This window comes from Bos taurus, chromosome 17, assembly GCF_002263795.3.
Source record: "Bos taurus isolate L1 Dominette 01449 registration number 42190680 breed Hereford chromosome 17, ARS-UCD2.0, whole genome shotgun sequence".
Taxonomy (NCBI): Eukaryota; Metazoa; Chordata; class Mammalia; order Artiodactyla; family Bovidae; genus Bos; species Bos taurus.
In genome coordinates, this window is record NC_037344.1 from 72,479,448 (window position 1) to 72,507,132 (window position 27,685).

Sequence of the window (27,685 nt, forward strand, 5' to 3'; positions counted from 1 at the left end):
CCAGGCGCCACAGCTACTGAGCCCACGTAATCTGGAGGCCATGTGCCACAGCTGGAGAAAGCCCGCGCTCAGCAATGAAGATCCAGCCAAAAATACGTTAATTAATTTAAAAAAATTTTTAAAATTAATTTAAAACATTTTTTGGAAAAAGTAAAACCACAACTCTCATTAACTCGTTGATGAGAAAGCTGGTAACTTCTTAGCAGCTGTTTAATATTCAGGAGTATTGAAATTGTTAGTGGGGGTGTGTGTGGGTCCAGCTGCTCACTGCTCAAAAGCCAATAAGCAGGCCATGCTGATGGAAAGGAAAATGTGCTTTACTTTAAATGCTGGCAACTGGCAGGGGAGGGTGGAGACATCTGTCCAAAGGCAGACTCCCCAGCCCCCATCCCAGCCCCGGCCAGCCAGTGAGGCAAGAGATTTTATAGACACGAGTGTAGGGGGTGCACGCAGAGCCCACATGCAGGAAGCAGCACAGTCAGCTCTGACAGTCATCTTCAGATTGGACATCGGGCAGTCTGACCGGCATCATCTTGATTGTTTTAGGTCCAGTTAATCTTCAGTTCCAGGGTCAGTTTGTTCCCATTTCCTTGAGGCCAGTTCTCGGAACTATGGCAGCTTGGGTCGTGGGTACAGTCTGGTCATCGTGGAGTTAACTTCTTCCACCTGGGGTTTTAGTATCTCTAAGACAGCTCACAGGATATGGCTCAGAATATTATCTACAGTCCTTGAGAAAGAGCTATAGGTCCTTGACTATGCTTAATGACTACAGTATTATCATTTGGTCTCTTTTGACTGTTCTCCTTTGTTTCTGCATTTCTCATTTATCTGATTAAACTCACTCTTTGACTAAGGTTCTCTACAGAGAAAAGCCTGGTGTACGACATGGTGTGTGGTTGTCGGGGGGAGCAAGGACCCCAGGGTCCTGCTCCGTTTCAAAATGAATATGCAAATATAGACAAGACTGACCTCTCCCACCGAGAGTGAGAGAAATCAATGGGATCTCCCCCCATCTGGCAGAATTTGCACGTCTAGGGACAAGAATTATTCTGCACTGTGATTATCTGTAATGTACAGCGTTGTAAACTCGTTCAATGGCCAGGAAATCTGATAGCCCAGAAAAGTGTGGTCCAGACGATGCCCAGCTCTCTGTTGAGCACAGTTCTCCCTAAGAGTATATCACATAATCTTTACAGGTTTTTTTTACCTTTTTTCCCAAGCACGTCGTGTACCCAGCAGTGATTGTCACATTACGAATTGCAAAGCCAGGTAGGGTGAGGCTACAAACCAAAGGGTCCAGTTTCCTCAACAAGAAGAAAAACACAGGCTGCCACAGTCTCCCTCAGTGACAGGCTGCACTTGTCTGTGCAGTGTGCTTCTCTCTGAATCTGGATAAATCTACTTCTTATCTAAAAAAAAAGAGAAAAGGAAGAAGAAGAAGAAAAATACAAGTGAAGGGGAACCCAAAGATAAGCAAAGATAAACTTCAGGGGGGCCCATCCTAAGTCGATTCAGGCGTATCGGACTCTGCGTCCCCATGGACTGTAGCCCCCAGGCTCCTCTGTCCGTGGGATTCTCCAGGCAAGAAGACTGGAGTGGATTGCCGTTTCCTTCTCCAGGGGATCTTCCCGACCCATGTCTCTTATGTCTCCTGCAGCAGCAAGAGGATTCCTTACCACTAGCGCCACCTGGGAAGACCAGACAGAGCCGCCCCACTTGTCTGCAACGCCAGGACCTTGTTTGAACCTTGATGCCAACAAATTTCAAAATTCAGTAAGGAAGGACATGTAGAGAACAGTTGGGAAGTGGGATTACTTGGCTATTTGGTGAAGTTAAGACATTATTATTGGGAATTCCCTGGTGGCCCCTTGGTTGGGACTTGGTACCTTTGCTGCTGGGGCCTGGGTTGTATCCCTGGTCACTCGGTTTAAAAAAAAAAAAGAGTCACTGCCACATCACAGCCTCTAAATTACCTGCTTCAGGTCAGGTACCAAACCACTTTATTTATGGACACATGTTGCCAGAGAAGGGACATGTGTGAGTGGATGGTCATGTCCCAGAAATCAGGTGAGTCCCTGGGACGAGCTGCCAAGTGAGAAGCCTGGGCCTCACGCAGGAAAAAATCCAGAAGTGAGCCACAGGAGAGTGAAAGCCAGTTTGTGTATAGACAAACAGGTTCCGTGGGCAGAACGCGTCCCTCTCAGAAAGTGAGGCGGCCCTGGGTTGCGGGGTGTTTCGTTTTCACAGGTTGGGTGACAAGCTAAATAGCATATTGAAAAGCGGAGACGTCACTTGGCTGGTCTGTCCAGTCAAAGCTGTGGTGTCTCCAGTGGTCATGCGTGGATGTGAGAGTTGAACCATAAAGAAGCCTGAGCCCAGAAGAATTGATGCTTTTGAACTGCGGCATTGGAGAAGACTCTTGAGAGTCCCTTGGACTGCAAGGAGATCAAACCAGTCCATCTTAAAGGACATCAACCCTGAACAGTCTTGGAAGGACTGATGCTGAAGCTGAAGCTCCAATACTTTGGCCACCTGATGCAAAGAGCTGACTCACTGGAAAAGACCCTGATGCTGGGAAAGACTGAAGGCAGGAGGAGAAGGGGACAACAGAGGATGAGATGGTTGGATGGTATCACCCACTCAATGGACTTGAGTTTGAGCAAGCTCCAGGAAATGATGAAGGACAGGGAAGCCTGGCATGCTGAGTGGCAGAGTTGGACACAATTTAGCGACTGAACAACAACAAATTTCAGTGGCTAAGTGGGAGTGTTATTTCAATTCCTCTGGGGAAGGGGTTCAGTTCAGTTCAGTTCAGTCGCTCAGTTGTGTCCAATTCTTTGCGACCCCATGGACTGTAGCACACTCGGCCTCCAGGTAAAAGGGTAGGGATTTCCAGGAATTAGACTACTGTCTGCTTTCTGGCCTTTTATGATTGACCTGGGAACTGTCCTGGCCTCAGCGCTGTGTCAGTTAGCTAACGGGTTATAACAAGCAGATAATGAGATATTATAACAAGCAGATAATGAGACTAAAGATCACTGGCAGTCAGATCTTTTGCCGCTTGGACCTACTTGGTTCTAACCAGTTAATGTCGTATCCTCGACGGCTGTATCATTCTTGTCGTGGTTTTTCCCTGTGCCCTTCCCTCCTGTCTCGCTTCCACTTTGGTTCTGCTTTTTCACAACTGAAGACACGCCTGCAGCGGTGAATACCCTCCATACGCTGTCTTGCTTTCATCTGGGGTGTTCCTCTGATGCCCAGAACTGGCATTGCTGCTTTGCAGAGAGCCGCTGTGCCTTTATTTAAACGTCGATAGCCAATACCAACAGGTCTAGGTATCAGTTATGTGACGCTGTGTAACAAGTTACAGCACAGCCAAGTGGCTGAAAATGACCATCATAAACATCCGTTGTCTCCATCCCCCCATGGGCCAGGAATTCAGCAGAGGCTGAGCTGGGTTCTGGCTCCGGCTTTTTTCTTTTCTCTTTTCTCTCTCTCTCTCTCGTTTTTTACATTTGGCTGTGCTGGGTCTTGGCTGCGGCATGCAAGATCTAGTTCTCTGACCAGGGGTTGAACCTGGGCTCCCTGCGTTGGGAGCACAGAGTCTTAGCCACTGGACCAGAAGGAAGCCCCTGGCTCAGTGTCTCGTGAGGTTCCAAACAGCTGTGGGACGCCGAGGATCACCGTGCTCAGACGGCCTGGCTGGGCTGGAGGGTCTGATTGCCAGACAACTGGCTCCTGGCAGGCAAGTGGGGGCCGGTTTTGACGGAGGTCTGGGGTCCACGCAGGCCTCTCTGCAGGGTTGGTGGCGGGGGGGGGGGGGGGCGCTCACGGAGCACAGACAGAGCCAGACGCAAGGCTTGGGGCCTTTTACCATCACTCATTTCCCTTATGTCTCATTCTGTCCCTTAGAACCAGTCGTGAAGTCCAGGCCATGTTCAAGCACAGGAAGAAAGATTGGGATTCACCCCTTGGTGGGAGGAGAGTCAAGATCTTCCAGGCATTTTTTTTTTTTTGAAACGAATTAAAATCTATGTATCTGGCCGCCTCGGGTCCTAGCTGTGGGCCACTGGGTCCTCGCTGACGCATGTGAGAGCTCAGTTCTCCACTCAGTGGCGTCACTTGCCCTGGGAAGTGGGCTGTTGACCGCTGGACCGCCGGGGAAGTCCCTGCAGGCATGTTTGTAAGCCACTCTGAGTGCCACATTTGGCACCGCACCTGTTCCCAACTGCCTAGCCTAGATGCAGCTCTTTGCCTGACCGGTTCCAGGGGTACACCCAGCCCTGATACCTGATAAAGTTCCTCATTCCCCACCCTGGATGATCCCGTTAGGCCAGGGCAGCAAGAATGCCCTTCCCCTTGACATCTCATGTAGCAACCTTCCAGCCAGCAACCCCTCACTCTGGCCCTAGCTCTCTTTGCTGTACTCAGAGGTGAACCGGAGCCCTCCCCCACTGAGAGCCCCCAAGGACGGCAGTAGTCTTCCTGAGTAGTCTTTCTTACTGTTTCGACGGGTGTCAGAATAATATTTTCTTTACCAGCGTGGGAAAGCGAGGTGTAACATTTGCATTTCCTGAGTATTACTGTCATTGAACTCGACTTCCTTTGTTTATACCCGCTGGGACTTCCTCTTCTGTGAGCTTCCAGTAAAGACCCTTTATCATTTTTCACGTTGGTTGACTTTCTAATTATTAACTTTTAAAAGTTCTTATTTAAAAAAAAAAGTCCCTGGAGTGCTTAAAGGTCCACCTGCCGACGTAGGAGACACCAGTTCGGATCCGGGAAGATCCCATGTGCAGAGGGGCAACTGAGCCCGTGCGCCACCACTGCTAAAGCCTGTGTCCCCCAGAGGACAGCAACAGGAGAAGCCAGCACAGTGAGAAGGCCCCGCAGCACAGCCGGAGAGCGGCCCCGGCTCGCCGCAACTGGAGAAAAGCCTGTGCAGCAAGCAAGACCCAGGTCAGCCGAGAGCAAAGAAATAGCTGGGAAAGAAACTTCCTGATGCATTCTGAATAATTATTTTCAGTTACGTTACAAATGCATTCACTGATGTACGTCGTCATTTGCAGGTCTGTTTTTACTTTCTCTGATGTATATATTTTAAAATACCCATTTATTTATTTGGTCAGGTCTTACTTGTGGCACATGGGCTTGTCCCCCTTGGAGCATGGGCTTCCCTGACTGCGGGGCGCCAGGACTTTGTTGCCCTGATAATAGTCAGGGGTGGAGACCGCGCCCCCTGCATTGGAAGCCAGGCGTCCTAACCACTGGACCTCCAGGGAATTCTCTGGTTTTTGTCCTCTTTTGAGTGTTAACTGCTCACATTCGTTTCCACTTATTTAATGGACTCAATATCATTTCTTATTGTTTTGTGCTTAAAAATTTTTATTTTTGGCTGTGTCGTGCAGCTTGTGGGATCGTGAATTTCCTGGCCAGTGAAATCACCACGTCCTAACCTCTGGGCCTCCAGGGGATTCCCTGGATGAATTTTTTCATAGACTCTTCGCCACTTGCTGCCAATGTCTTCGCCAGTCTCAACTGTTTTTCGCTTGTTTAGGATGGCTGTGATCAAACTGCTCTGCAGACAAGCACGGTGGCGCTCTCCTTTAAGGTCCTTTCCGCTGGGCGGAGACTTCAGCCTACGCTAGCCTGCTACCTAGGGTCTCTGCTCCTGGCCTCTCTCTCCTTCAGCTCCCCCTTCTTGTTCTTTCTCTGCTGAGCGCCAGCCCTGTTCTGCAGAAGTGCAGCCATGGAGGAGCAGACAGAGCTCGGACCCTCGGGGAACAGAGGGTTCGCTCGGCAGCTGACACGTCCCTGGGAGGGCACCAGGTTATCTTGCCCGCCCCTCCCTGAGGCCTCCCCCGCCCTGCCCCTCCTCTCCTGCGGATGTTCTGTGGCGGGGACCACTAACTCGAGCCGGCTGTATTTTGAGATAACGGTCCCTCCAGCTCAGAGAAGAGCAAGGCCCCCGCCTTGCTCCGGGCCTCCTGTCCTCACTCACCCTACTGCTCCCCACCCGCCGGCTCCTCTCTCCTACCCAGGAGGTGTCCTCCTCCAGCCTCTCTCTTCTTCTGTAGAACCATCAGAGGCCTTCTCCTCCTTTCACAGCTCAGTCACTGCAGGCTGACTGCTGCTACCCTCGGGAGAGGACTCCCTCTTCCAGCCCCATTGGGCCTCTGCGGTCACCCCCTCCCTACCCCTCTGGGTGCCCTGGAAAACCAGTGTGCTCTGCACTTGGCTCACCTTCCTTTCCCCATTCCTGTCCTGGCTCGGTGTATCACCTCCAGAACGGCATGACTCCCCCAGAAAGACTCTCAGCTGGACATCTGCGGCCTCCTCACCGTCCTGGGCCCCTGGAGGGCTTTGTCTTTCCCTAAACCTACTCCTGCTCTGGTCTCTTTGTGATGAGGGGAGCTCGGCTGTCCCCCACCATGACTTGGGCTGACCCTTCCTCACGCATCACTCCCCTCTACAGGTACTGGGGAACCTGCCTCCTCCCCAGGTCCCGGCCGCTTACCTGCTGCCCCTCCAGGCCAGTCTCTGCAACATGAGCTGGCATCTGCCTGCCCAGGCTGACCCAGGCTGGAGGGCCAGGTCTGGTCTCCAAGTTTCCTTTCATGCTTAGAAATTCCTGGCGGCCGGCCGACCACTTGCTAGACTGGATCTGCGGACACAGTCTTCAAACTGGAATGCTGTCTCTGCTCCCCGCAAAGTCCTCATCTGGTACACAGCTGTGTGGCCACCACCTCCCAAAAGTCCTCCTGGATGGCCTCTCCCACTGAGAACATCAGCTCCTGGGAGGGCCCTGTCTACTCATCTTGTTTGAGGCCTCACGCAGTGGGGTGCGTGGCCAGGACAGTGCTTCTCTGCTTACTTTCTCCCTCATCCACAGTTGCCTGCCCCCCCACCCCAATCTTTTCAACCTTGAGCTATCCCAGCTCTGTCCTCCCCTCAGAGCTCTCCATCCTCCAGACACGGCCTTTGCCCTTGAGCCTCCCAGGATAGGGTCCTCTGCGGGGCGGTGGAGAAAAAGGAACACAGGAGCCTCTTGTTGGAGTGCGGGGACCCGGCTGCAGGCTGGCAAGCAGATTTACTCTCAGTTCACTTCAGTCGCTCAGTCGTGTCCAACTCTCTGCAACCTTGTGGACTGTAGCACGCCAGGCCTCCCTGTCCATCACCAAATCCCAGAGCTTGCTCAAACTCATGTCCATTGAGTTGATGATGCCATCCAACCATCTTATCCTCTGTCATCCCCCTTCTCTTCCTGCCTTCAATCTTTCCCAGCATCAGGTTCTTTTCCAATGAGTCACTTCTTCGTATCAGGTGGCCAAAGTATTGGAGCTTCAGCTTCAGCATCAGTCCTTCCAATGAATATTCAGGACTGATTTCCTTTAGGGTTGACTGGTTTGATCTTCTTGCTGTCCAAGGGACTCTCAAGAGTCTTCTCCAACACCACTGTTCAAAAGCATCAATTCTTTGGCAATCAGCTTTCTTTATACTCCCAACTCTCACATCCATACATGACTACTGGAAAAACCATAGCTTTGACTAGAAGGACCTTTGTTAGCAAAGTAACGTCTCTGCTTTTTAATATGCTGTCTAGGTTGGTCATAACTTTTCTTCCAAAGAACAAGCGTCTTTCAATTTCATGGCTGCAGTCACCATCTGCAGTGATTTTGGAGCCCCCAAAAATAAAGTCTGACACTGTTTCCACTGTTTCTCCATCTATTTGCCATGAAGTGATGGGACCAGATGCCATGATCTTTGTTTTCTGAATGTTGAGTTTTAAGCCAACTTTTTCACTCTCCTCTTTCACTTTCATCAAGAGGTTCTTAAGTTCCTCTTCACTGTCTGCCATAAAAGTGGTGTCATCTGCATATCTGAGGTTATTGATATTTCTCCCGGCAATCTTGATTTCAGCTTATGTTTCTTCCAGCCCAGCATTTCTCACGATGTATTCTGCATAGAAGTTAAATAAGCAGGGTGACAATATATAGCCTTGACATACTCCTTTTCCTATTTGGAACCAGTCTGTTGTTCCATGTCCAGTTCTAACTGTTGCTTCCTGACCTGCATACAGGTCTCTCCTGCATACATGCCTCTCAAGAGGCAGGTCAGGTAGTCTGGTATTCCCATCTCTTTAAGAATTTTCCACAGTTTATTGTGATCCATACAGTTAAAGGCTTTGGCATAGTCAATAAAGCAGATGTTTTTCTGGAACTCTCTTGCTTTTTAAATGATGCAATGGATGTTGGCAATTTGATCTCTGGTTTCTCTGCCTTCTCTAAATCTAGCTTGAACATCTGGAAATTCACGGTTCATGTACTGTTGAAGTCTGGCTTGAAGAATTTTGAGCATTAATTTGCTAGCGTGTGAGATGAGTGCAATTGTGTGGTAGTTTGAGCATTCTTTTGCATTCCCCTTCTTTGGGATTGGAATGAAAACTGACCTTTTCCAGTCCTGTGGCCACTGCTGAGTTTTCCAAATTGGCTGGCATATTGAGTGCAGCACTTTCACAGCATCATCTTTCAGGATTTGAAATAGCTCAACTGGAATTCCATCACCTCCACTAGCTTTGTTCGTAATGATGCTTCCTAAGACCCAGTTGATTTCGCATTCCAGGATGTTTGGCTCTAAGTGAATGATCACACCATCGTGATTATCTGGATTGTGAAGATCTTTTTTGTATAGTTTCTCTGTGTATTCTTGCCACCTCTTCTTAATATCTTCTGCTTCTGTTAGGTCCATACCATTTTTGTCCTTTATTGAGCCCATCTCTGCATGAATGTTCCCTTGGTATCTCTAATCTTCTTGAAGAGATCTCTAGTCTTTCCCATTCTATTGTTTTCCTCTATTTCTTTGCATTGATCACTGAGGAAGGCTTTCTTATCTCTCCCTTATAGTCTTTGAAACTCTGCATTCAAACGGGTATATGTTTTCTTTTCTCCTTTGCTTTTCACTTCTCTTCTTTTCATAGGTATTTGTAAGGCCTCCTCAGACAACCATTTTGCCTTTTTGCATTTCTTTTTCTTGGGGATGGTCTTGATCCCTGCCTCCTGTACAATGTCACGAACCTCCATCCATAGTTCATCAGGCACTCTATCTGTCCGATCTATTCCCTTATATCCATCTGTAACTTCCACTGTATAATCATAAGGGATTTGATTTAGGTCAAACCTGAATGATCTAGTGGTTTCCCTACTTTCTTCAATTTAAGTCAGAATTTGGCAACAAGGCAACATGATCTGAGCCACAGTCAGCTCCCGGTCTTGTTTTTGCTGACTGTATAGAGCTTCTCCATGTTTGGCTGCAAAGAATATAATCAACCTGATTTCAGTGTTGACCATCTGGTGATGTCCATGTGTAGAGTCTTCTCTTGTGTTGGTGGAAGAGGGTGTTTGCTATGACCAGGGCGTTCTCTTGGCAAAACTGTACTAGCCTTTGCCCTGCTTCATTTTATACTCCAAGGCCAAGTTTGCCTGTTACGCCAGGTATTTCTTGACTTCCTAGATTGACTCTAGAATCTTGGTAAACAGGAAAACACCTGTTCACACTGGCGGTGATTATGTCCCCGCCAGCATCCAGCAGGCGGCGGGAGACTCAGGGGACCTCGAGGGAGGGACAGAGAGGAAGAAGGAGGGAACGGATTTACAGGGCGCCACCCCTTGCCAGACGCATTCCTTCACGTCCTCATTCTTTGCTGGGTCTGCCGCGCCGGGCGAGGAGGTAGGGAACCGAGAACCGCGCGGAGACTCTGCAGCCCGGGTCCTCCGCCTCTGTGCGGGCCCCCAACCACGCCGTGGCCCCGCCCCTCCACAGCCCCGGCCCCGCCCCCCGCCCCGCGTCGTCACGGCGCCTGCGCGGCGTGCCCACGTGACGCCCGAGGCCCGCCCCTCCCTGCCCCGCCCCCGCGAGTGCGGCCTCAGCTTGCGGCGGCGCCAGGTGAGCGACGGTCGCGGGCCGGCGGGCGTTTCGGTGCGCGGGGCCGGGTTCGGACCCCGGGCACGGAGCGGACGCGCGGGCGCTGTCGCGGGCAGGCGGGGGCGCCGGCCCGGAGCACACTGAGGCGGAGAGGGGGCGGCGGCCCGAGGCGAGCCGCAGCCTGACGTGGCGGGGGCGGCGGGCGGGACCCCCGGGCGCGGGGGCCCTGGGGGCGCCGACGAGCGGGCCCTGGGCGGGCCTGTCGCCCCCCGCGTCTTTCGGGGCCGCCTCCTGGCGCTTCGCTGGCTGCCCTGCAACAGGCGGCCTATTGGACGCCGTCTCCCCCGACGCGACCTTGGACCCCGGCCCGCCCGCGTCGGCCCGCACGCGCAGCGCGGATGGAACCGGACGGCGCTGGAAGCCATGCTGTCAGCGCGACGCCTCGGCCCAGAGGGCCGGCCGCCTCTCTGCCCGCCGCGGGCCCAGCGCCTGTTCCCGGGCGCCTCCCTGCCCCGCGGCCGCGACGCCCCAGGGCGCTTCACCCGTCCGCGCCGCGGGTCCCCCCCCGCCCCGGGGACTGGGACCCCTGTCCCTTTGTTGCAGACCTTGCCTCGTGCAGACGCTGACTGGGGCCCTGCAGAAGACTGGGGTGCCTCCTCAGTAAAGGGTGTCGTCGGACATTTCTTCAGAGATGTTCCGACCCTGTCCTCCATGAGTTTACGGAAATGCGTGTTAGCGTCCTTGAGTTTGTACCTGCTTGGGGCGTGAAGCCTCCTTTCTCCTCCCTCGCAGGACTGCACACAGGGCCTTGCTGTGTGATGACTGGGATCGTTACGGGTTGAGGGTATGCTGAGTCTAAGGGAGGGCTTCACTGAAGGTGCCAGAAAGTGAGCTCCCAGGGTAAACAAACTTTATTTCAGAAAAACAGGCGTGGGAAGGCAGTCCTAAAGGATGTGCCGCGTTCCACTTTCTTATTTTTTGAAATTTCGTCAGTTACCAAAACAAAGTTAGCCTGTGAAATGCTGTTTTTTTAATCTGTTAAGTCAGCAAAGATTAAAGACACGCTATTGGTGTCTTACACACTGATTGGAATCTGGTTCTCTCACTTTGCTGGTGGGAGAATAAATTGGTACACCCTCTATGGAAGGCACTTTGGCAGTATTTATTGAAAGGTCCTCTACTCAGTCAAACTAAGATAACCAGCAGCTCTGTATTCAGTAAATGCTCCTCACTTAGCGACCACAGACACTGCAAATCTCTGATTTTCAGTGCAAAACTTAGCACCAGCAAACAATTGGCAGAAACCCAAACATCCCTCTGAAAAGGACTGGTTAAATAAAGTAGGATTACCCATACAGTTGACTGTGGGAGGGATGTAAGGTGAAGGTGTAACATCTACTAAGACGGGGGAATTCAGTTTTACAGCTTTGCCTGCAAATGCATCGATGCTGCCCGGAAGGGTGGGGGAAGTAGAATACTTGCCTCTGAGAGAGAGTCTGGTTGGGGACCTAAGTGGGAAGGAAATTTAAGCTTCATCATATACTTTTTTGTTTATAGTAGAATCTCTTTCTCATTTTTTCTTTCGAAGGTCCAGTAGGGGGTTGAAGAAGCAGCACATTAGGGGAGGGGATCATGGAGGAACGAGAGGTGGGGAAGGCAGATGTTCGTGGCCTGCAGCAGGTGGCCCGCTGGCTGGCGGTCCTGTGGCCTGAAGGGTGCACAGCTTGATCCCCCAGCTTGGTGCAGGACGGATTGGCTGCCCCTTGACCGAAGCAGCAAGCTGCCCCTAGTCACTTCTGGTTGGCTCAGCATTCAGGATCTTAGTTTCCCAACCAGGGATCTGTCCCACCCTCCATCCAGTGGAAGCATGGAGTTCTAATCACGGGATCTTCTAGGAGGCCCCTGGTGTTTTTTTTTTTTTCTTTTGCGTCCATTCCTGCGTTGGGAACCCAGTGTTCTTTCGCAACAGGAGAGAGGAAGAGCCCTTGAGAACTGGTCTGCGCTGGTCCTCGTGTTTGTCCTCTGGGGATTTTAGAATGCCCCGAGGGACTGGCTGTCTTTAGTCCCCTTTCCTTGGCTGAGGGGCCTCACGCTGAGGTTCACCACACAGGGGGTCCACCGGCTGGGTTCCCATGGGTTGGTCCATCTCTAGAACCTTCTGTCTCACAGCCATGCTAAAGGAGATGAAATGGGAAGGAGGGTCTTAGTTGTGAAGGAACACAGGTCGGGAGGAAGGAGGCCCCAAGTCTGGACCGTGGTAGGGAAGAGGGTGCTAGAGGCTTGAACCTCCGGGGAAAGCACCGGTGAGCGCGAGGGAGGCCCCAGAGCAGCGCAGCCAGCCCTGTGTGGCCCCTGGGTTCAACGCTTGCCCCGTGTCTTGCCAGCTGACAGCCGCGGAGCTGAGGTTGGGAGCCGTGGTCAGGATGGCGGAAGAGCAGGAGTTCGCCCGTCTCTGCAAGTTGCCCACGCAGCCCTCCCACCCGCACTGCGTCAGCAGCACCTACCGGAGCGCCCAGCACTCCCAGGCGCTGCTCCGGGGGCTGCTGGCCCTGCGGGACAGCGGCATCCTCTTCGATGTGGTCCTGGTGGTGGAGGGGAAGCAGCTCGAGGCCCACCGCATCCTGCTGGCCGCCTCCTGCGACTACTTCCGGTCAGTAGGCGCGCGTTCTCTGTTCTTGTTTGAAAGGTGGTGTCCGATACTGTATTTTCCAGAATGAATTTTCTAGCAGTAAGTGACAGTATCTTAGTGTGGTACAGATTTTCTTTCTACTTTACTCTGGCTCCCTGTCATTTCATTTTAAAGAACATTCAGGCCCTTGGAAACGTTGAGAAGAATGTTCCAAAGAGCTGGACGCCTGTTGTTCCCACTGGGCCACGCTGGCTCTCGCTGCCTCTGTAACCACCACCTTTTTCAAGACCTTATGAGGCTTTGTGCCTTCATCTCAGCCGCACGCACTGTTCTTGTAACACTGTCAGGAAGCCCACTCGCGCCCCGGCTCCTCTGGGGACTCCCGTGAGGACTGAGGAGGGCGGCCAGCACTGCGCACACATTGTCCACATAGCCGCGTTCATACGCTTACCCGGCCGGCTGCCTCCTGCTCACACCTCCTCATACCGCGGGTGCTGTGACCCCCTGAGTTTCTCAGTCTCCTGCGTGAGGCTTGCCCAGCACCGGGCACACTGGGCAGAGCGGATGCCTCCACCCCGACTTGACCCAGCGAGGGGCGGCCCCCCTGCCGCCACGGTGAACAGGGCTCTGGGCCTGAGACCCTTTGCTCCGGCTCTATCCCGTCGGGTCCTTGTCTTTTCAAGGCTCAGCTATAGTTCTCGTCTTTGGATTTTAGAAGCTAATGAGCAAAATGTTTCTTTATGGTGTAAGTGCAGCCTGTTCTCCAGAAGGAGGATATGGAGAGGGCGACCCAGTGGTGGCTGGCGCCTTAGGGCAGGCGTGTCCAGGGACAGCAGCGTCCCTTTGGTTCATGGGCGTTTACTCTTCACAAGCTTTGAGATCCCAGGCAGCGGGCGGGGTAGGGTGGCCAGGAGCCCCCTCAGGGAGGCCTCAGAGCCCAGAAGGTCTGGCACTGGGGTCCCCCCGGCTCAGGGCCTCCTGGCCGCACCCTCGAAAGCCCTCCACGTGGAACTCCTCTCCCCACATCGACTGTCTGTCCCAGTCACGGCCCTTTTCCTGCAGGCAGGGGGCGGGCGCCGCCTCTCCTGCCTGCAGGAGGCCTCCTGTGTCTCCCGCGTCCTCCAGGAGCCGTTCTCGGCCCTTGACAGCTGGCCCTGGGCGGGCTTCTGCTGGGAGGCGTTCTCTTCTCTGGCCTGGTCACTGTGCAGGCTGACACCCTCTCCCCCTGGGACCAGGGAGAGCCCAGACTTATCTCTGATAAACACGTGTGAAATGATGATTCCCAAGGTTCAGCGGGTTTTTTTCTTTATTATTCATTTTGCTTATTAACTCAAGTTGAAATGATGCAGTGAGACTGGGAAAGGTCTCTGACGCGAGCGAGGGTGAAGCGAAGGCCTTTGGAGTCTGTGGGCCCATAGCTGGGCCCCGCAGGGGACATCTGTGGGGTGTCTGCCAGGCTCTTGGCGACGTGCAGCTGGGGCTGACAGCCCCCTGGTCTGCTCTGTGGTGTCAGCCAACACGGGAAGCTGAGTTATTCATGAATCAGAGTGTGAAACCCTCCGTGAGGCCCGGGCTCCTGGGGCAACAGACCCCCGTCCCTGGGCCTTGCTCGCAGAAGGGCAGCTGGTCCCTGTTAGGGAGCCTCTCCTCTGATGCAAGGCGCTTACCAGCCTGAGCTGGCGCGTGGGCCTCTCCAGACAGGCGAGGGGCGCGGAGTCGTGTCCAGCGCCCATGCCCGCCGCTGAATCACTGTCTGGATGGGAAACCGTGGCGCGCGCGGCTGTGCCCCTGCCCCCCGCCACGCTCACCCAGTCTTCAGCCTCCACACAGTGGCTCCTGCGAAGCCCATCTCAGACTTCTCAGCCCCAAACCGCTGATCCTCGCAGCTGCTCTGTTGTGCTTTGTTGGGTTCCAGGGTGTCGCTAACCCTCGGCCCTGCCCTCCGGAGGTCCCCCAGAGCTGCTTTGTTGGAGAGCTGTCCCGTCTGTCTAGACAGATGGTCTCTGAGAGGAAGGGGAGAGTTGGGTTCTTCTGCTTTACCCCAGTTTGTTTGTAAATCTAAAGTTTGGCACAAATTCATTAAACCATGCAGACTGTCCTGAACTGAGATGAGACTTCTTTATTTTTGTTATTCTTTTGGTTGGGAAATACTGAGGTGCTGGATTCGAGGTGTTGGTTTTAGGCTCCCATGGAGGGTTGTGACATCATACGTGTGGCAGATAAGTGTTTTCTCCGGCTGAAACGTCTGGATTCCGGGACACACCTGGTCTCAAGGGTATGGAGGAGGTGTCTGGGTTGGAGGGAACTCCCCGCCTCCTCAGGGCCGAGGCAGCCAGTGGCGCCCGGTGCTGTCTGGTTGGGGCCTCCCGGCGGCGGGCACAGGCCGCAGTCTCTTTGTGGTCTGTGCTGCCGGTTGTCAGGCATGTCCGACTCTTGGTGACCCCGTGGACAGCAGCACGCCAGGCCTCCTGTCCATCACCAACTCCCGGGGCTTGCTGAAACTCATGCGCATCGAGTCAGTGATGCCATATTATCCCCTGTCGTACCCATGTCCTCCCGCCTTCAACCTTTCCCAGCATCAGGGTCTTTTTCGATGAGTCACTTCTTCACATCAGGTGGCCAAAGTATTGGAGCTTCAGCATCAGTCCTTGGAGTGAATACTGAGGGCTGATCTCCTTGAGGATGGATTGCTTGGATCTCTTGGGTCCGCGGGACTCGCAAGCGTGCTGTCTGTGTCCTCCACTTACGTGGTCATTCCCCGCCTGCTGGACACTTGGTGAACGTGTCTCTCTCTTTTTTTTAAATTGTGATTTCTAGAAAACCTAAAGCTTGACCATTGTGACCATTTTCAGCGTGCAGCTCAGTAGTGCTCATTACATCCACTCTGGCGCAATCTCCGGAACCGGTCCACGTTGTGAAAAGGATCCTGTAGCCATGAAACAGTTCCCATGGCTCTCCTCCCAGCCCGGGCGGCCGCCTGGTATGGCCACCTTGTGCTTCTGTCTCCACGACTGCTCTCGGGACCTCACATGAATGGAATCAGGCAGTACTTGTCCTTTGAAGACTGGCTGCTTTCGCCGAACGCCGTGTCCCCAAGGCTCCTCCGGGCTGTGGTGGGTGTCGGTCGTCCTCTGCTGAAGCACGCGCTGCGGTTTGTCGCACTGCGGTTTGCCCGTTTCGTCGACGGACACCGGTCGTTCCCATCTCTTGGTTCTCGTGAGGCAAGCTGCTGTGAGCATGGGGCGCAGAAGTCTCTTGGAGGCCCTGCTTTCAGTTCTGTGGGGTATGCACTCAGACGCGGAATTGCTGGAACACTCTGTAATTCTGTGTGTTATGTCTTGAGGAACCCCCAAACTGTCTTCTGCAGCTGCACTAATTTACATTCACACCAGCGATGCACAGAGGCTCCAGCTTCTTTAAGTTGAGGAAATAAGAGTCTAAAAGGAAGTGGGCGAAGCACCTGCACTCTTGGGAAGAGAAAGTGAAAACAGCTGCTGAACCCGCGACCCAAGCCTCTGTCCGCTGTCCGCTGTCCGCTGCCAGGTTTCTCCCTCGCCCCCTGGCGGCTGGAGCCAGCGTCCTCTCCCTCTGCTTCTAGGGGTGTCCAGGGCAGGCCCCCCGCTCCCGGTGGGGCTTCGTGACAGGCTGTGGCAGAGGCATCCAGGCGCGAGCACGTGGGGCACCCTTTGACCCAGCAGTGGCTCTCCTGGAACTGGTCCTGGTGTTCCCAGCAGCCCCTGGGGCAGAGCCGCCCATCGAGTAAACGACAGGAGACGAGAGGAGCCCGGGCCCAGCACGCGGCTGCGTCCTTTGGCACCTTTGCCCAGGGGCAGCCCTGTGGGTGCGGATAATCCAGGCTGTTTCCAAGATGCCCTGTGAAGGCGAAGCTGGGTGCGGATCCAGGCGTGGGCCCTGCCTCGGCATGGTGCCGCCCTGGGAGGGCAGCTGGGGGCCGGAGCTGAGGGCAGCCGGAGCGTTTCACCCTTTCATATCCTCTCAGTCTTGTGAGTCTGCGTGTGTGCGTGCGTGTGTCGAAATGGAACATGGCCACTCTGGCAGCGTGCTGCTGTCCCGTTTCAGCCCCAAGGCTTCCCTGACCACCGCCGCTTCCTCTAGCCCCTGACTGACCCCGCAGCCGGGACGTTAAAAGGTGCCTGCTCTGTAGGGGCCTGGGCGGGCTCCTGCTGACCTCTTGCCCCTGGGTCCCAGCTACCCTTGGTCAGCCCCAGATCGGGTCTCCCCTCCGGATCCCCAGGCCTGCCGGGCCTCCTGCCCCCGCTGTAGCCTCTCCACCCTGCCCCATGGAGCCTGGAGTCTGAGGTCCCTAGGTCAAACCTGGGATCAGTTCCCCGACGGCACCTCCATTTCCTGGTGTCCGTCCAGACCCGACCCTGCCTAGCAGCATGTGGCCCAGGCTCCCTCCCCCACAGCGGCCAGCCTGCAGGGTCATCCTGGCCCTGGTCCTGGGCGCCCGCCACCTCCACGGCCTCCTCAGGGAGGGGCCCCTCGGGCTGGCCGCTCCTCCGGCAGACACCCCGTCTCAGTCCTGGACAGCAATTCCACACCCGGCAACGCCCTGTCCTCTGTCGTCCTCCGGCTTTAGCTCCGTGCTCAGGGGTCTTCCGCTTGGCTTCATTGTGAAGTCGCCCCGTGACCGGGTCTCGGTGCTGAGTAGCCGCAGGGCGGGGGATGCTGAGTGGAGGACATTGACTTTTCCCATTCACCTCTCCCGCTGAGCCCCGGGAATCACACGGGTGGACGCAGCAGAAAGCCCGCTGGCCCCACGCCCGGGGGCGCACGTGCAGGTCCTAGGCTGTGTGAGATGGAGGTTTCCAGAATGGTCCCAGGCTTGGTCAGGAGCTGTGGGTGCCTCCATGGGATGGCTCAGGGTACGAGCCAGCCTCGGCCTGCCCCTCCGGCAGCGCCGTGGGCGTCACCCAGCCGTGCCCCGTCTTCCCTGCGCAGGGGCATGTTCGCTGGGGGGCTGAAGGAGATGGAGCAGGAGGAGGTCCTGATCCATGGCGTGTCCTACAACGCCATGTGCCAGATCCTGCACTTCATCTACACGTCCGAGCTGGAGCTCAGCCTGAGCAACGTCCAGGAGACACTGGTTGCCGCCTGCCAGCTTCAGGTGAGGCTCCGGCCTGAGGTGGGGAGCCCTCCCTTCACCCCTGCCACCCGGCTCTGTTTTGGGTTTAACTCGCTGGGCTTCTCTGCAGTGTTGATTCTAAAGCGAGTCTTGCCGGGTGTGATGCTTCCGAGTGCGCGGCCCACCGCCTCCTGGTGGTGTTGCCAGTGACTGTTGGGGGCTTGTCCCCCGCGTGCTGGCCCTCCGAGGTGCCCCAGGGATGGGGGTACCAGGCCTGGACACCTGGCCTGGGCTTGACGGCCCGCTCTGTCCACAGATCCCGGAGATCATCCACTTCTGCTGTGACTTCCTCACGCCCTGGGTGGACGAGGACAACATCCTCGATGTCTACCGGCTGGCCGAGCTCTTCGACCTGAGCCGCCTGACTGAGCAGCTAGACGCTTACATCCTCAAGAACTTCGTGGCCTTCTCGAGGACTGACAAGTACCGCCAGCTGCCCCTGGAGAAGGTCTACGCCCTCCTGAGCAGCAACCGACTGGAGGTGTCCTGCGAGACGGAGGTGTACGAGGGCGCCCTGCTCTACCACTACCCGCCAGAGCAGGTGCAGGCCGACCGGCTCCCGCTGCACGAGCCGCCCAAGCTCCTGGAGACCGTGCGCTTCCCCCTCATGGAGGCCGAGGTCCTGCAGCGGCTGCACGACAAGCTGGAGCCCAGCCCGCTGAGGGACACCGTGGCCGAAGCGCTCATGTACCACCGGAACGAGAGCCTGCAGCCCAGCCTGCAGGGCCCACAGACCGAGCTGCGCTCGGACTTCCAGTGCGTCGTGGGCTTCGGGGGCATCCACTCCACGCCGTCCACTGTCCTCAGCGACCAGGCCAAGTACCTGAACCCGCTGCTGGGAGAGTGGAAGCACTTCACCGCGTCCCTGGCGCCCCGCATGTCCAACCAGGGTATCGCGGTGCTCAACAACTTCGTGTACCTCATCGGAGGGGATAACAACGTGCAGGGCTTCCGCGCTGAGTCCCGCTGCTGGAGGTAGGGGCCCCGGGCCGGGGGCTCCCTGTGGCGTTGGATCCTCCCACTCATGTCTCCTCTCCTGGGAAACCCACGCCCCCTCCCCAGGCACCGCCACCATCTGGCGGGTGCGGGGCTGCAGAGAGTGCCGTGGCAGGAACGGAGGGTCCGGGCCTGGGAGCACAGCCACCCTGGCACCCTCTGCCCTTGCAGCCCGGCCCAGCTTCCCTCTCCTGTGCCCTTAGCTCCACTCTGCTAGCTGCACAGCCTCCTTGGAAGGTGGCTGCCTGTCAGCCCGCTCCCCCAGCACACAGTCCTCAGCCCAGGGGCAGGGCAGGCCCACAAGCCCCAGCGCATCTCAGGCCATATCCCTTCACCGCCAGCTCTGCTGTCAGCCGTGTGCTGGGCGCGAGGTCCAGAGCAGGCCGTGCTTTCTGTCTGTGAGGCTGGGATCTTCCGAGCCTGTTCCTTTGGGCCAGAGCAGGGGAAGTGGGGCAGGCCCCCCGGCCTCCGCTCCTGGAGGCTTCCAGGCTGGTTTCCACATCTGGGGCCTCTGGGAAGCTTCCCCCCATACAAGCGGACAGGCGGCAGGGCAGATACAGGTTGCTGGCTGCCTCAGGCAGCTGTGAGCTGGTGCCAACCTTGCTCAGGGGCAGGTCTGGCCAGCCACACCCCGCGGATGGACCCCGGGCCAGGAGGAGACAGCCACAGTGGCCCTCAGCCTCCCCTGCTGTCCCTGCCCCAGGACCCAGGGGAGATCCAGAGCTTGGCACACTCTGTGGTTAGATGGGAAGTGGGTACTCAGTTCAGAAAAGAGGAAACCATGCCTCATGCCTTCGCGCCGCCCCCCGCCCCCCGCTCCGGCTGGGCCTCCACCTGGCAGGGCCAGTTCTCAATGCAAGCTCAGTTCTTAAAGGCGGCCACCAGGGGCCCTCCGTGGCCCCACCCTTCTCCCCGGGAACAGGCTGACAGCTGCTCTGCTCCCTTTGGCCTGTTACTGACTTGCAGTGGAAGGAGGCCCTGGGTGCCAGGACTAAGGGCCGTGATGTCCACTCAGTGAGTGACTGGCTCCACCACTGATAGCCTCACTCGGCCTGGTCTTTCCTAAGCACACCGAGTGTGATCTGCCCCGAGCCAGGTTCCCTGGGGCGCAGGACCACAGACGTGGGCCACAGTGCTTTAAGGGCCTCATCACACGTGTCGACCCCGCGGCCCCTCGTGGTAGCTTCTCTTGGCAGGCAGCATCACCCCACTGGGTACGGAGCCGAGGGAACAAAGCTGAGGCCCAGATTCACTCAACCTGGCTCTGTGGTCTTCCTGGTTGGCAGGGAGGGGCCGCGTAGGGAAGAAGCAACTGCCGAGTGCATTTCACTTGTGTTTGGGGCAAAGGCTAAAAATGGGGTGTCTGGCTGGAGGCCGTTGTGCCCAGGTGTCCAGTCAAGAGACCATAATTGGGGGCCTCCCTGAGCACAGAGCCGTGGGGACCTTGGAGTGAGACGGTGAGATGGAGGTGCTGTAGGAACAGCCATCGGGCAGCTCGGGGTGGTCAGCGAGGGTCTGGAAGCTGTGCCCTCCAGGCTGTGGGGGCGTGCTGGGGGACGGGCCTGCTAACGTGCTCTTCCCTGTCCTGCAAGGTACGACCCGAGGCACAACCGCTGGTTCCAGATCCAGCCGCTGCAGCAGGAGCACGCGGACCTGTGCGTGTGCGTCGTGGGCGGCTACATTTACGCGGTGGCGGGCCGCGACTACCACAACGATCTGACCGCCGTGGAGCGCTACGACCCCGCCACCAACTCCTGGGCCTACGTGGCCCCGCTCAAGAGGGAGGTAAGGAAGCCCCCCGAGGGACCCCTCCCAGGTTCACAGAGTGGAGGCCGGGCCGGGCCCAGGACAAGAGCCCTCTTGTCTCCACGAGCTGTGCCCTGAGCTTGGGTGGGGGCTCCCAGCGGCATTGGGAGAGGCCCCTTCCTGAGTTCCACCCCCTTCTGGGTCTCCTCACCTCGGCCCCCGGCAGCTGCTGTAACCCTGCAGTTCAGTGGACGGAAGCCTTCCCCTTGCCTGCCCCTTGGCTCCCCTGAGGTGAGCCGGGCTGTGTCCAGAGGGCCACAGGAGGGACGGGAGAGGCAGGACCCCACAGCCTCAGACCTCCCAGAGGGCAGGCCCTTCACGAAGCCAGAAAGCAGCATTTCGGAAGTGCCATTTTTCCTGTTTGTGTTTCTGTAAATCGTGTGTCCTGCACAGTGCCTTGTTTTCTTCTAGCTTGAACATGTTAACGTGTTCATCTTACAGAGGTGATGCTTGAAAGGGGTGGCTCTCTGAGCTTAAGAACTTGGGTGCTGAGACCCTGACCCCCAAACCAGACACAGGACCTCAGGGCAAGAGGGGCCCTTGCTGGTCTGTGCTGCACCCCGGGTCGCAGCGTCTGTGAGCACCTCTGGGCACCGGGCAGAGCAGAGGAAGGATGGCCGTGTCCTGCCTGAGGCCTTGGCCAGATGGGCACGCTGCCTCCCTGACCCTTCCCCTCTCCTCCCCTCCGCGTCCCACCCCACCCCGCCCCTCCCTTCCCTGACCCTGTTCCTCCCCTCCCCCCTCCCCTCCCCCTTCTCCCTCCCGTCCCCTCTTTACTGCCCCCACCTTGCCCAGCCCCCCAGCTCCCCTCCACAGCCTGTGTGACCCCACAGAAGGCCAGGACTTCCCCCCAGGGCTCTTCCCAGGACGGGGAAGCACCCCCCCCCCGCTCCTTGGCCACTTTGGGGAGGAAGCCCTTCTGGAGAGCATTCCCTGCCTGTTCAGGAGAAGGGGGCAGCGGACGCTGGCGGACTCCATCTCCTGCGGAGGGGAGGGAGGAGGGGCTCCAGGGGTTCTTTGTCTGGACGGGAGGCTGTGCTGCTCAGCCTGGCCACGGAGGGGCAGCCTCGGCCTTCAGCCGGCACTTCTCCCCGGCGGCCGAGGCTCCTCACTTTGGTCTATTCCTTCAGCAGCCCTGGGGATCCGGTGGTGGCAGTGACTGAGCCTAGCGGGAGAGAGTGCTCTCGGTCACTGCACAGATGCGGAAAGGGACTCGGGCCGAGCCCAGCGGTGCTCGATGAGGGCCTCACTGGACTGTGTGTGGGGGCGGGGAGGTGTCAGTGAGACCACGTCCAGGAAAGATGGCAGCCATTGAGAGAAACAGAAAGAACCTTCCAGGCTGGGAGGAGGAGGCGGAGCAAGGGGAGTGCGTGTGTAGAGAGGGAGCAGGCTCTGTCCCGTGGGTGGTCCAGGCGTGGGCTGTGGGAGGGACATGACAGATGTGCGCCACCGGGCACAGCCGGTTGGCAGCCAGGCTTTGGGAGGCCAGACCGGAGATGGAGATGTGTGAGTGCAGGGCCGTGCTGGCCGGGGTTAGCTCTGATCGGCTCGGGGACATTGCCAGGCTAGGGGGCCCGCGGGTCTGCAGAGGTGGTCGTACAGCCCCTGCAGGGGCCTTCAGGATTTCCGCAGGGCCCATGGCAGGGCGGGCCCACACTCCCACCTGTCTCAGGGTCCTTCCCACTTCCTCTTGCTCAGTACTACCTGGAACTCTGGATGTGTATGTAAAACTCGGAAAACTCAAAAGGTTGAGATAGATGACAACCCAGCAAGGGATCTGGGGACCTTGATCCGAGTGAAAATGAAAAGACAACATGTCAAGTTTTGTGGCATGCCAGCTGAAGCTGTGCTGAGAGGGAAATTTGTAGCACTGAAAGCATTCATTAGGGAGGAAAAAAAAACTCAAATGAGTAATCTAAACCCTTCGCTCAGGAATCTAGAAAAGTAAGAGCAGAGTGAGCCCAAAGCAAGCAGAAGAAGCAACAGAATAAACACCAGAGCAGAAATCAGCAAAGCTGAAGGAAAAACTTAGAGAAAAATCAGTGAAACAACCAGGTCTTCACAAGATGAATGAAAGGGACAGACCTCTAGGAAGCCTGAGGAAGAAAGCAGAAACAATTCAGTTAAAAGTATCAAGAGCGCTGGGGGCAGGGGGGTGCATTACTAAAACCCTGTCAGAAGGAGGGGAAAAACAGGAGTTCCTCAGAAGCGCAAGCGCTAGAACCCCCCCGGAACTAAGCAGACCATCTGAATGGCCCTGAGCCTGGTAAGGAAATGACGTCCAGGCCCAAGTAGTTTAACTGGAGAATTTTACCGAACTTTTAAAGAAAATACCGATTCTTTTTTTCCAGAAAATGTTAGAGGGAGAGTACTTCTCATTTCACCTTAGGAAGTTATTATTAAATTGATACCAAAACCATACAAGACAGCAGCCTCTCCCCCCCAAAAAAGAGCGAGTGTGTCATACATACAGTCACATGTGAATATTCATAACTAAATACTAGCAAATGCCCCTCTCTCCTTCCAAAAGAAATTCATGACCAAATAGAGTCGATGACAAAGACTGGTTCCATACTCGAAATTTAAGCGGTGTGATTCACCATGTTTAAAATCGCAGGATCATATCGGAGCAGAAAAAGGAGCTGATAACAGGCCTGGAGGGTTGGCGGGCATGGGGGTCTGGAGGCTTCCGTGAAGATGGGGCTGTGATGGTTTCCTCTGGGTCCCGTGCAGATGTCTGCTTGCGGGGGGCGGCGGTGCGGAGAGAGGGGTTGCGGCTCCCCTCGGGGAAGCGCAGCATCGCCTGTGGGCCCTGGAGTCATCTTCCGTGGGGAAGGTGGGCGACCGGAGGGGGCGTCCAGGGAGGATGCGGGCAGACGGCGAGGAGGAGTCGGGGGTCCTCGCGGCGGGCCCCTGGCCTCCTGGCGCGCGCGCACACGCCGGTGCTCCGGCCGCAGGTGTACGCCCACGCGGGCGCCGCGCTGGACGGGAAGATGTACGTCACTTGCGGCCGCCGCGGGGAGGACTACCTGAAGGAGACCCACTGCTACGAGCCGGGGAGCGACACCTGGCACACGCTGGCCGACGGCCCGGTGCGGCGGGCCTGGCACGGCATGGCCACCCTCCTGGACAAGCTGTACGTGATCGGGGGCAGCAACAATGACGCGGGCTACCGGAGAGACGTGCACCAGGTGAGCGGGCCGCCTCCCTCGGGTGTCAGTGAGGGGCCGGCCATGGCGGTAAGCGGGGTGCGGGGGAGGCGTGGGACGCGTGCCCGTTTGCTAGTTCCCTAGAGCCCAACGGAGCAGCTAGGTTTCCCATGGCCCCCCCGCGCCCACCGCCTCCCCGCACTTGGCACCCCCACCACAGGGTGGCGTCCTTACAGCGGATAACCCGCTGGCCTGGGGTCACTCCTGGGGGTGCACACTCGGGGTTGAGACAAATGGCACGTGTCTACCACTAGGGTGTCACAGAGAAGAGTGTCACCTGTGTCCACTATTATTAAAAGCTTTAATTATAAAGTTAGTATAACCACATTGCAGAACTCTGGGGAAATGGAGAAAGGGGACAAGAATTCCTGAAACCTGGCCCACGGCCCAGAGTGCTAGCCCTCCTGCACATCCACCCGCCCGGCCGGCTCCTGGCGCCTGTGGGTGTGCCCTCTCGTTTCAGGGCCGCCCCACCCCACCCAGTGGCTGTGCAGAGTCCATCAGACCGCTGACGCTGGGGTTGGCCAAGTGGTGGCCGTTTCAGGTAACAGTCGAAGCAGCGCTTGCTCTGTGGAGCTCTTCGGGTATCTTGGGTCATCTCCTGAGGTGAGAGCCGTGGTCCTCGAAATGTGGCTCCCGGGCCAGCAGTACCCACATCAGGAGAGAACTTAGCAGGAATGCAGGTTCCCTGGCTCTCAGCCCACCTAGCTGGATGTTCCCGGATGGGACACTCCAGCGCTGAGAGCCACGAGGCTCCAGCGTTTCATTTCCTATTGCAGCTGGGGGGACCGCCACAAACGCAGCGACGTAAACCCGCAGGAGCGTGTGCTGACAGTCCAGGGGTGTTTCCTCGGCAGAGCCCAGGGAGGGTCAGCGTCCTGTCTCCCGGGGTGTCAGCAGAGCTCAGCCCCTGCGGTAGGGCCAGGTCCTGCTCCTCGCCGCTGTGAGCTGAAGCCCTTATTGGCTTCTGGAAGCCTCTGGGCTGGCCGCTCGGGCCCCTTCCTCTTCCAAGCTGGCAGCTCCTCTCCCATGTTGGGCCTTCACACGTCCCCTGCTGCTTCCAAGGGCTGTGCAATTAGGGGTCCCACGAAGATCCAGGGTCGCCCGTCCGCCTGTGTCCGTGTCCCTGCGCTTACCGGCCCGCAGAGGCCGGCTCGGGCCCCGGCGGCCAGGCCTCCTTGCGGCAGGAGGGGCAGAGCTGGCTCTGCGCGGCTCGGCGCAGCTGTGCACGTTGCCGCCCTGACTGGCCAGGTGGGTGCCCGGCCGGCGCCTTTTCTTCCCCAGTGGCCGCTCGTTAGCGGCTGACGGTTTGTCCCCGAGGTTGTTTTGCAATTCTTGGATCACTAGTAGCTTGGACATTTCTCCCGGTTCCCACGTTTACTATTTAGGGTAGCTTTGAAGACGATTTTTTTTCTCTTTTTTGGCCACACCGCATGTCCTGTGGGATCTTAGCTCCCTGACCAGGGATTGAACCTGGGGCCCCGGCAGGGAAAGTGCGAGTCCTTACCACTGGACCGCCGGGTACTTCCCAAGAGAGTGTTGGTGGTCATCATGACTCAGTAAGCCCGTCTCTTCTCTTCTTTTTATCTGCATCTTCCCCAGTGCTCTGTGCGCTTGGCTTCTGAGTTTCAGCTTCAGCGGTGGAGGGGAGTGAGCCAGCACCCCCAGGCCAAAGGGGAGACACCCGCGGGCCTGGGGCCACAGGCCGACTGAGGGGCTGGGGAGGTGGTGCAGAGCGGCAGCCGGTCGGAGCCTGCCCTCTGAGGGTCCCCCAGCTCCCTGAGAGCCCGCACCTTGCCTTGCAGGTGGCCTGCTACAGCTGCAGATCCGGGCAGTGGTCCTCCGTCTGCCCACTCCCGGCCGGGCATGGGGAGCCGGGCATCGCTGTGCTCGACAGCAGGATCTACGTGCTGGGCGGCCGCTCACACAACCGCGGCAGCCGCACGGGCTATGTGCACATCTACGACGCAGGCAGGGACCGCTGGGAGGAGGGGCCGCAGCTGGACAACTCCATCTCAGGCCTGGCTGCCTGCGTGCTCACCCTGCCGAGGTCCCTGCTGCTCGAGCCCCCCCGGGGGACCCCTGACCGCAGCCAGGCCGACCCAGACTTCGCGTCCGAGGTGATGAGTGTGTCTGACTGGGAGGAGTTCGACAACTCCAGTGAGGACTAGAGTCCCAGGGGTGTGGGGGGGTGGGAGATCCCAGGCATCACCCACCCCGCCCATCGGCAGGTAGGCAGGTGTTTTGGGGGCTTGCAGACCTGTGGCAGGAACCCTTTGGGAAGGGCTTGGTCCCCTGAAAGTCCCCAGGCCCTCTCCTCCTCAGCAGACGTGGCTGGGGACCGGCGCACCACCCGCCGTCCCAGTCCCTGTTGGGCTGAGAGGGCGCCTTCTCTCAAGGGAGTTGGGGATGGGCCCCCGCAAGGGGCCCGGGGCACACCCCGCCTCCCGCGGGCAGGAATGGTGCAGGCTGGGCCCATCACCAGCCCAGCAGCTCCTGGGATGGGAGTGGGAGCAGAGAGCCAGCCAGGGGCCCGAGGCTGGTTGTGATAACAGGGTCTTGCAGCCGGGCCTTCCCGCCCCGTGTTGTTAATAAATGAAATAAAGCACCTCCCACGAGGCGCGTTGCTCTCCTTTGGCCTGGGCCTCACTTCCACTCTCAGCTCCGGGGGCGTGGCTTCTGGGGGGGAGCCCATCCCCGGTTGGACGGTGTCACCAGGACACCTGTCCCTGTCTGCTGACCCTGGCTGGAGCATCTCCCGCTGTGAACCTCTCCTGTGAACCAAGGTTCCAGTGGCCGTCTTGGTGCCAAGGAAAGCCCAGCACCTGGGGAGGGAGGGCGGGAGAGCTTCCGGGGGCGCCTGTCTCCTACATCTGAGTGCGTCGTGCGGAGGGACCTCTGCGTTTCCTCCAGGTAAGCTTCAAAGACCCTCCTGAGTGGGTGGGACCCGCAGGCGGGGGTTCCAGTGCCATTTTCCGCACTGTCCAGCCTGCAGCAGAACACCGTCCGCTCCTATGGGGTCCTCTTACCCACCCCTGCAGAACCCCACTGCTGTGGGTCTTTGGCTCTGTCCCCGCGCCTCACCCCACATGACATCACGTGCTTAACACTTCAGGCAGCGAGCCCGGCGTTGACGCTGGTGGTCCTTTCCCATGGGACAGGACGGCCACTTTGCCAGGGTCATTCTCTGACTCCCAAGGCTGAGGTGTGGGACCATGAGCTCGGAATGGGGACCCCCGTTTCTGTCTCTGCCACCACCCTGCAGGCCAGGGTCACAGTCCCTACAGACCTTGGAGGTTTCTGTGAAGGAGAAGGGTTAAGACGTCTGCCCCGCCCCAGAGTGTCCGGGCCTGCAGCAGCTGTCTCCCCAGCCAGGCACCAAGGCCTGGCTTTGCGAGAGGCCTCTGATCCGCAGGGGATGAAGGAGGGTCTGTGAGGCCCCCAGGGCATGGGGCAGGGTAGACATGAGCCCCGGAAGGGTTCCTAAGACATGGGCCGCAGCCGGGCCCTGCCGCGGACCAGCGCAGCATTGGCCCACGGCCAGCAGCCTGCCCGGGCAGCCCTTGCCAGCTGGGCAGGCTCTCCGGCTGCACTCGAGCCTCCACGGCACCCTCTCCCTTCAGAGTTGGCCTTCTCCGGGAGCCACCCCCGCCAGGCCCAGGCTCTGGGCCTCCACCTGGCCTGGGTGCTGGCCAGTCGTATGGGTGCGTCCTCATTTTGGTATCCACCTGGCACAGGCCAGGCAGATGGACAGTCCCCCACTCCGCCTGTACCCAGGCTCCCGGCGGGGGCATGGGTGGGGCCAGGAAACTCACCATCAGGCACGAGGTGGGCCTGAGACAAGGCTGGGGACGGTCCTGTCCTGCGGGCAGCAGACAGAGGTGGCACACGGCCAGGGGCGGGTAGAGAGTTGCATTCAGACAGTCCTGAGGTGCCCGTCACAGAGCTGGGGCCTGAAGGAGCTCTGGGGCTGGA

At 57.6% G+C, this 27,685-nt stretch overlaps 1 protein-coding gene across 9 annotated transcripts; it reads left to right on the plus strand.

Moving 5' to 3' along the window:
• Positions 1 to 4,617: 4,617 nt before the first annotated feature.
• KLHL22 (kelch like family member 22) lies at positions 4,618 to 26,343 on the plus strand. 9 transcript variants are annotated; one of them, XM_024977399.2, is made up of 8 exons: positions 4,618 to 5,069; positions 12,306 to 12,571; positions 17,516 to 17,681; positions 17,956 to 18,674; positions 20,288 to 20,480; positions 23,459 to 23,692; positions 24,174 to 24,254; positions 25,516 to 26,343. In XM_024977399.2, the coding sequence occupies exons 2-8, from the start codon at positions 12,345 to 12,347 to the stop codon at positions 25,879 to 25,881; spliced, it is 1,986 nt and encodes a 661-aa protein (XP_024833167.1). In that variant the 5' UTR covers positions 4,618 to 5,069; positions 12,306 to 12,344; the 3' UTR covers positions 25,882 to 26,343. The 9 variants fall into 9 exon arrangements, 8 of the variants coding, with proteins under 8 accessions (XP_024833167.1, XP_024833168.1, XP_059732105.1 ...); XM_024977400.2 differs by having other exon boundaries at positions 4,835 to 4,959; XR_009490952.1 differs by lacking the exon at positions 4,618 to 5,069 and adding an exon at positions 9,905 to 11,568 and having other exon boundaries at positions 24,174 to 25,269; positions 25,516 to 25,605.
• Positions 26,344 to 27,685: the final 1,342 nt, after the last annotated feature.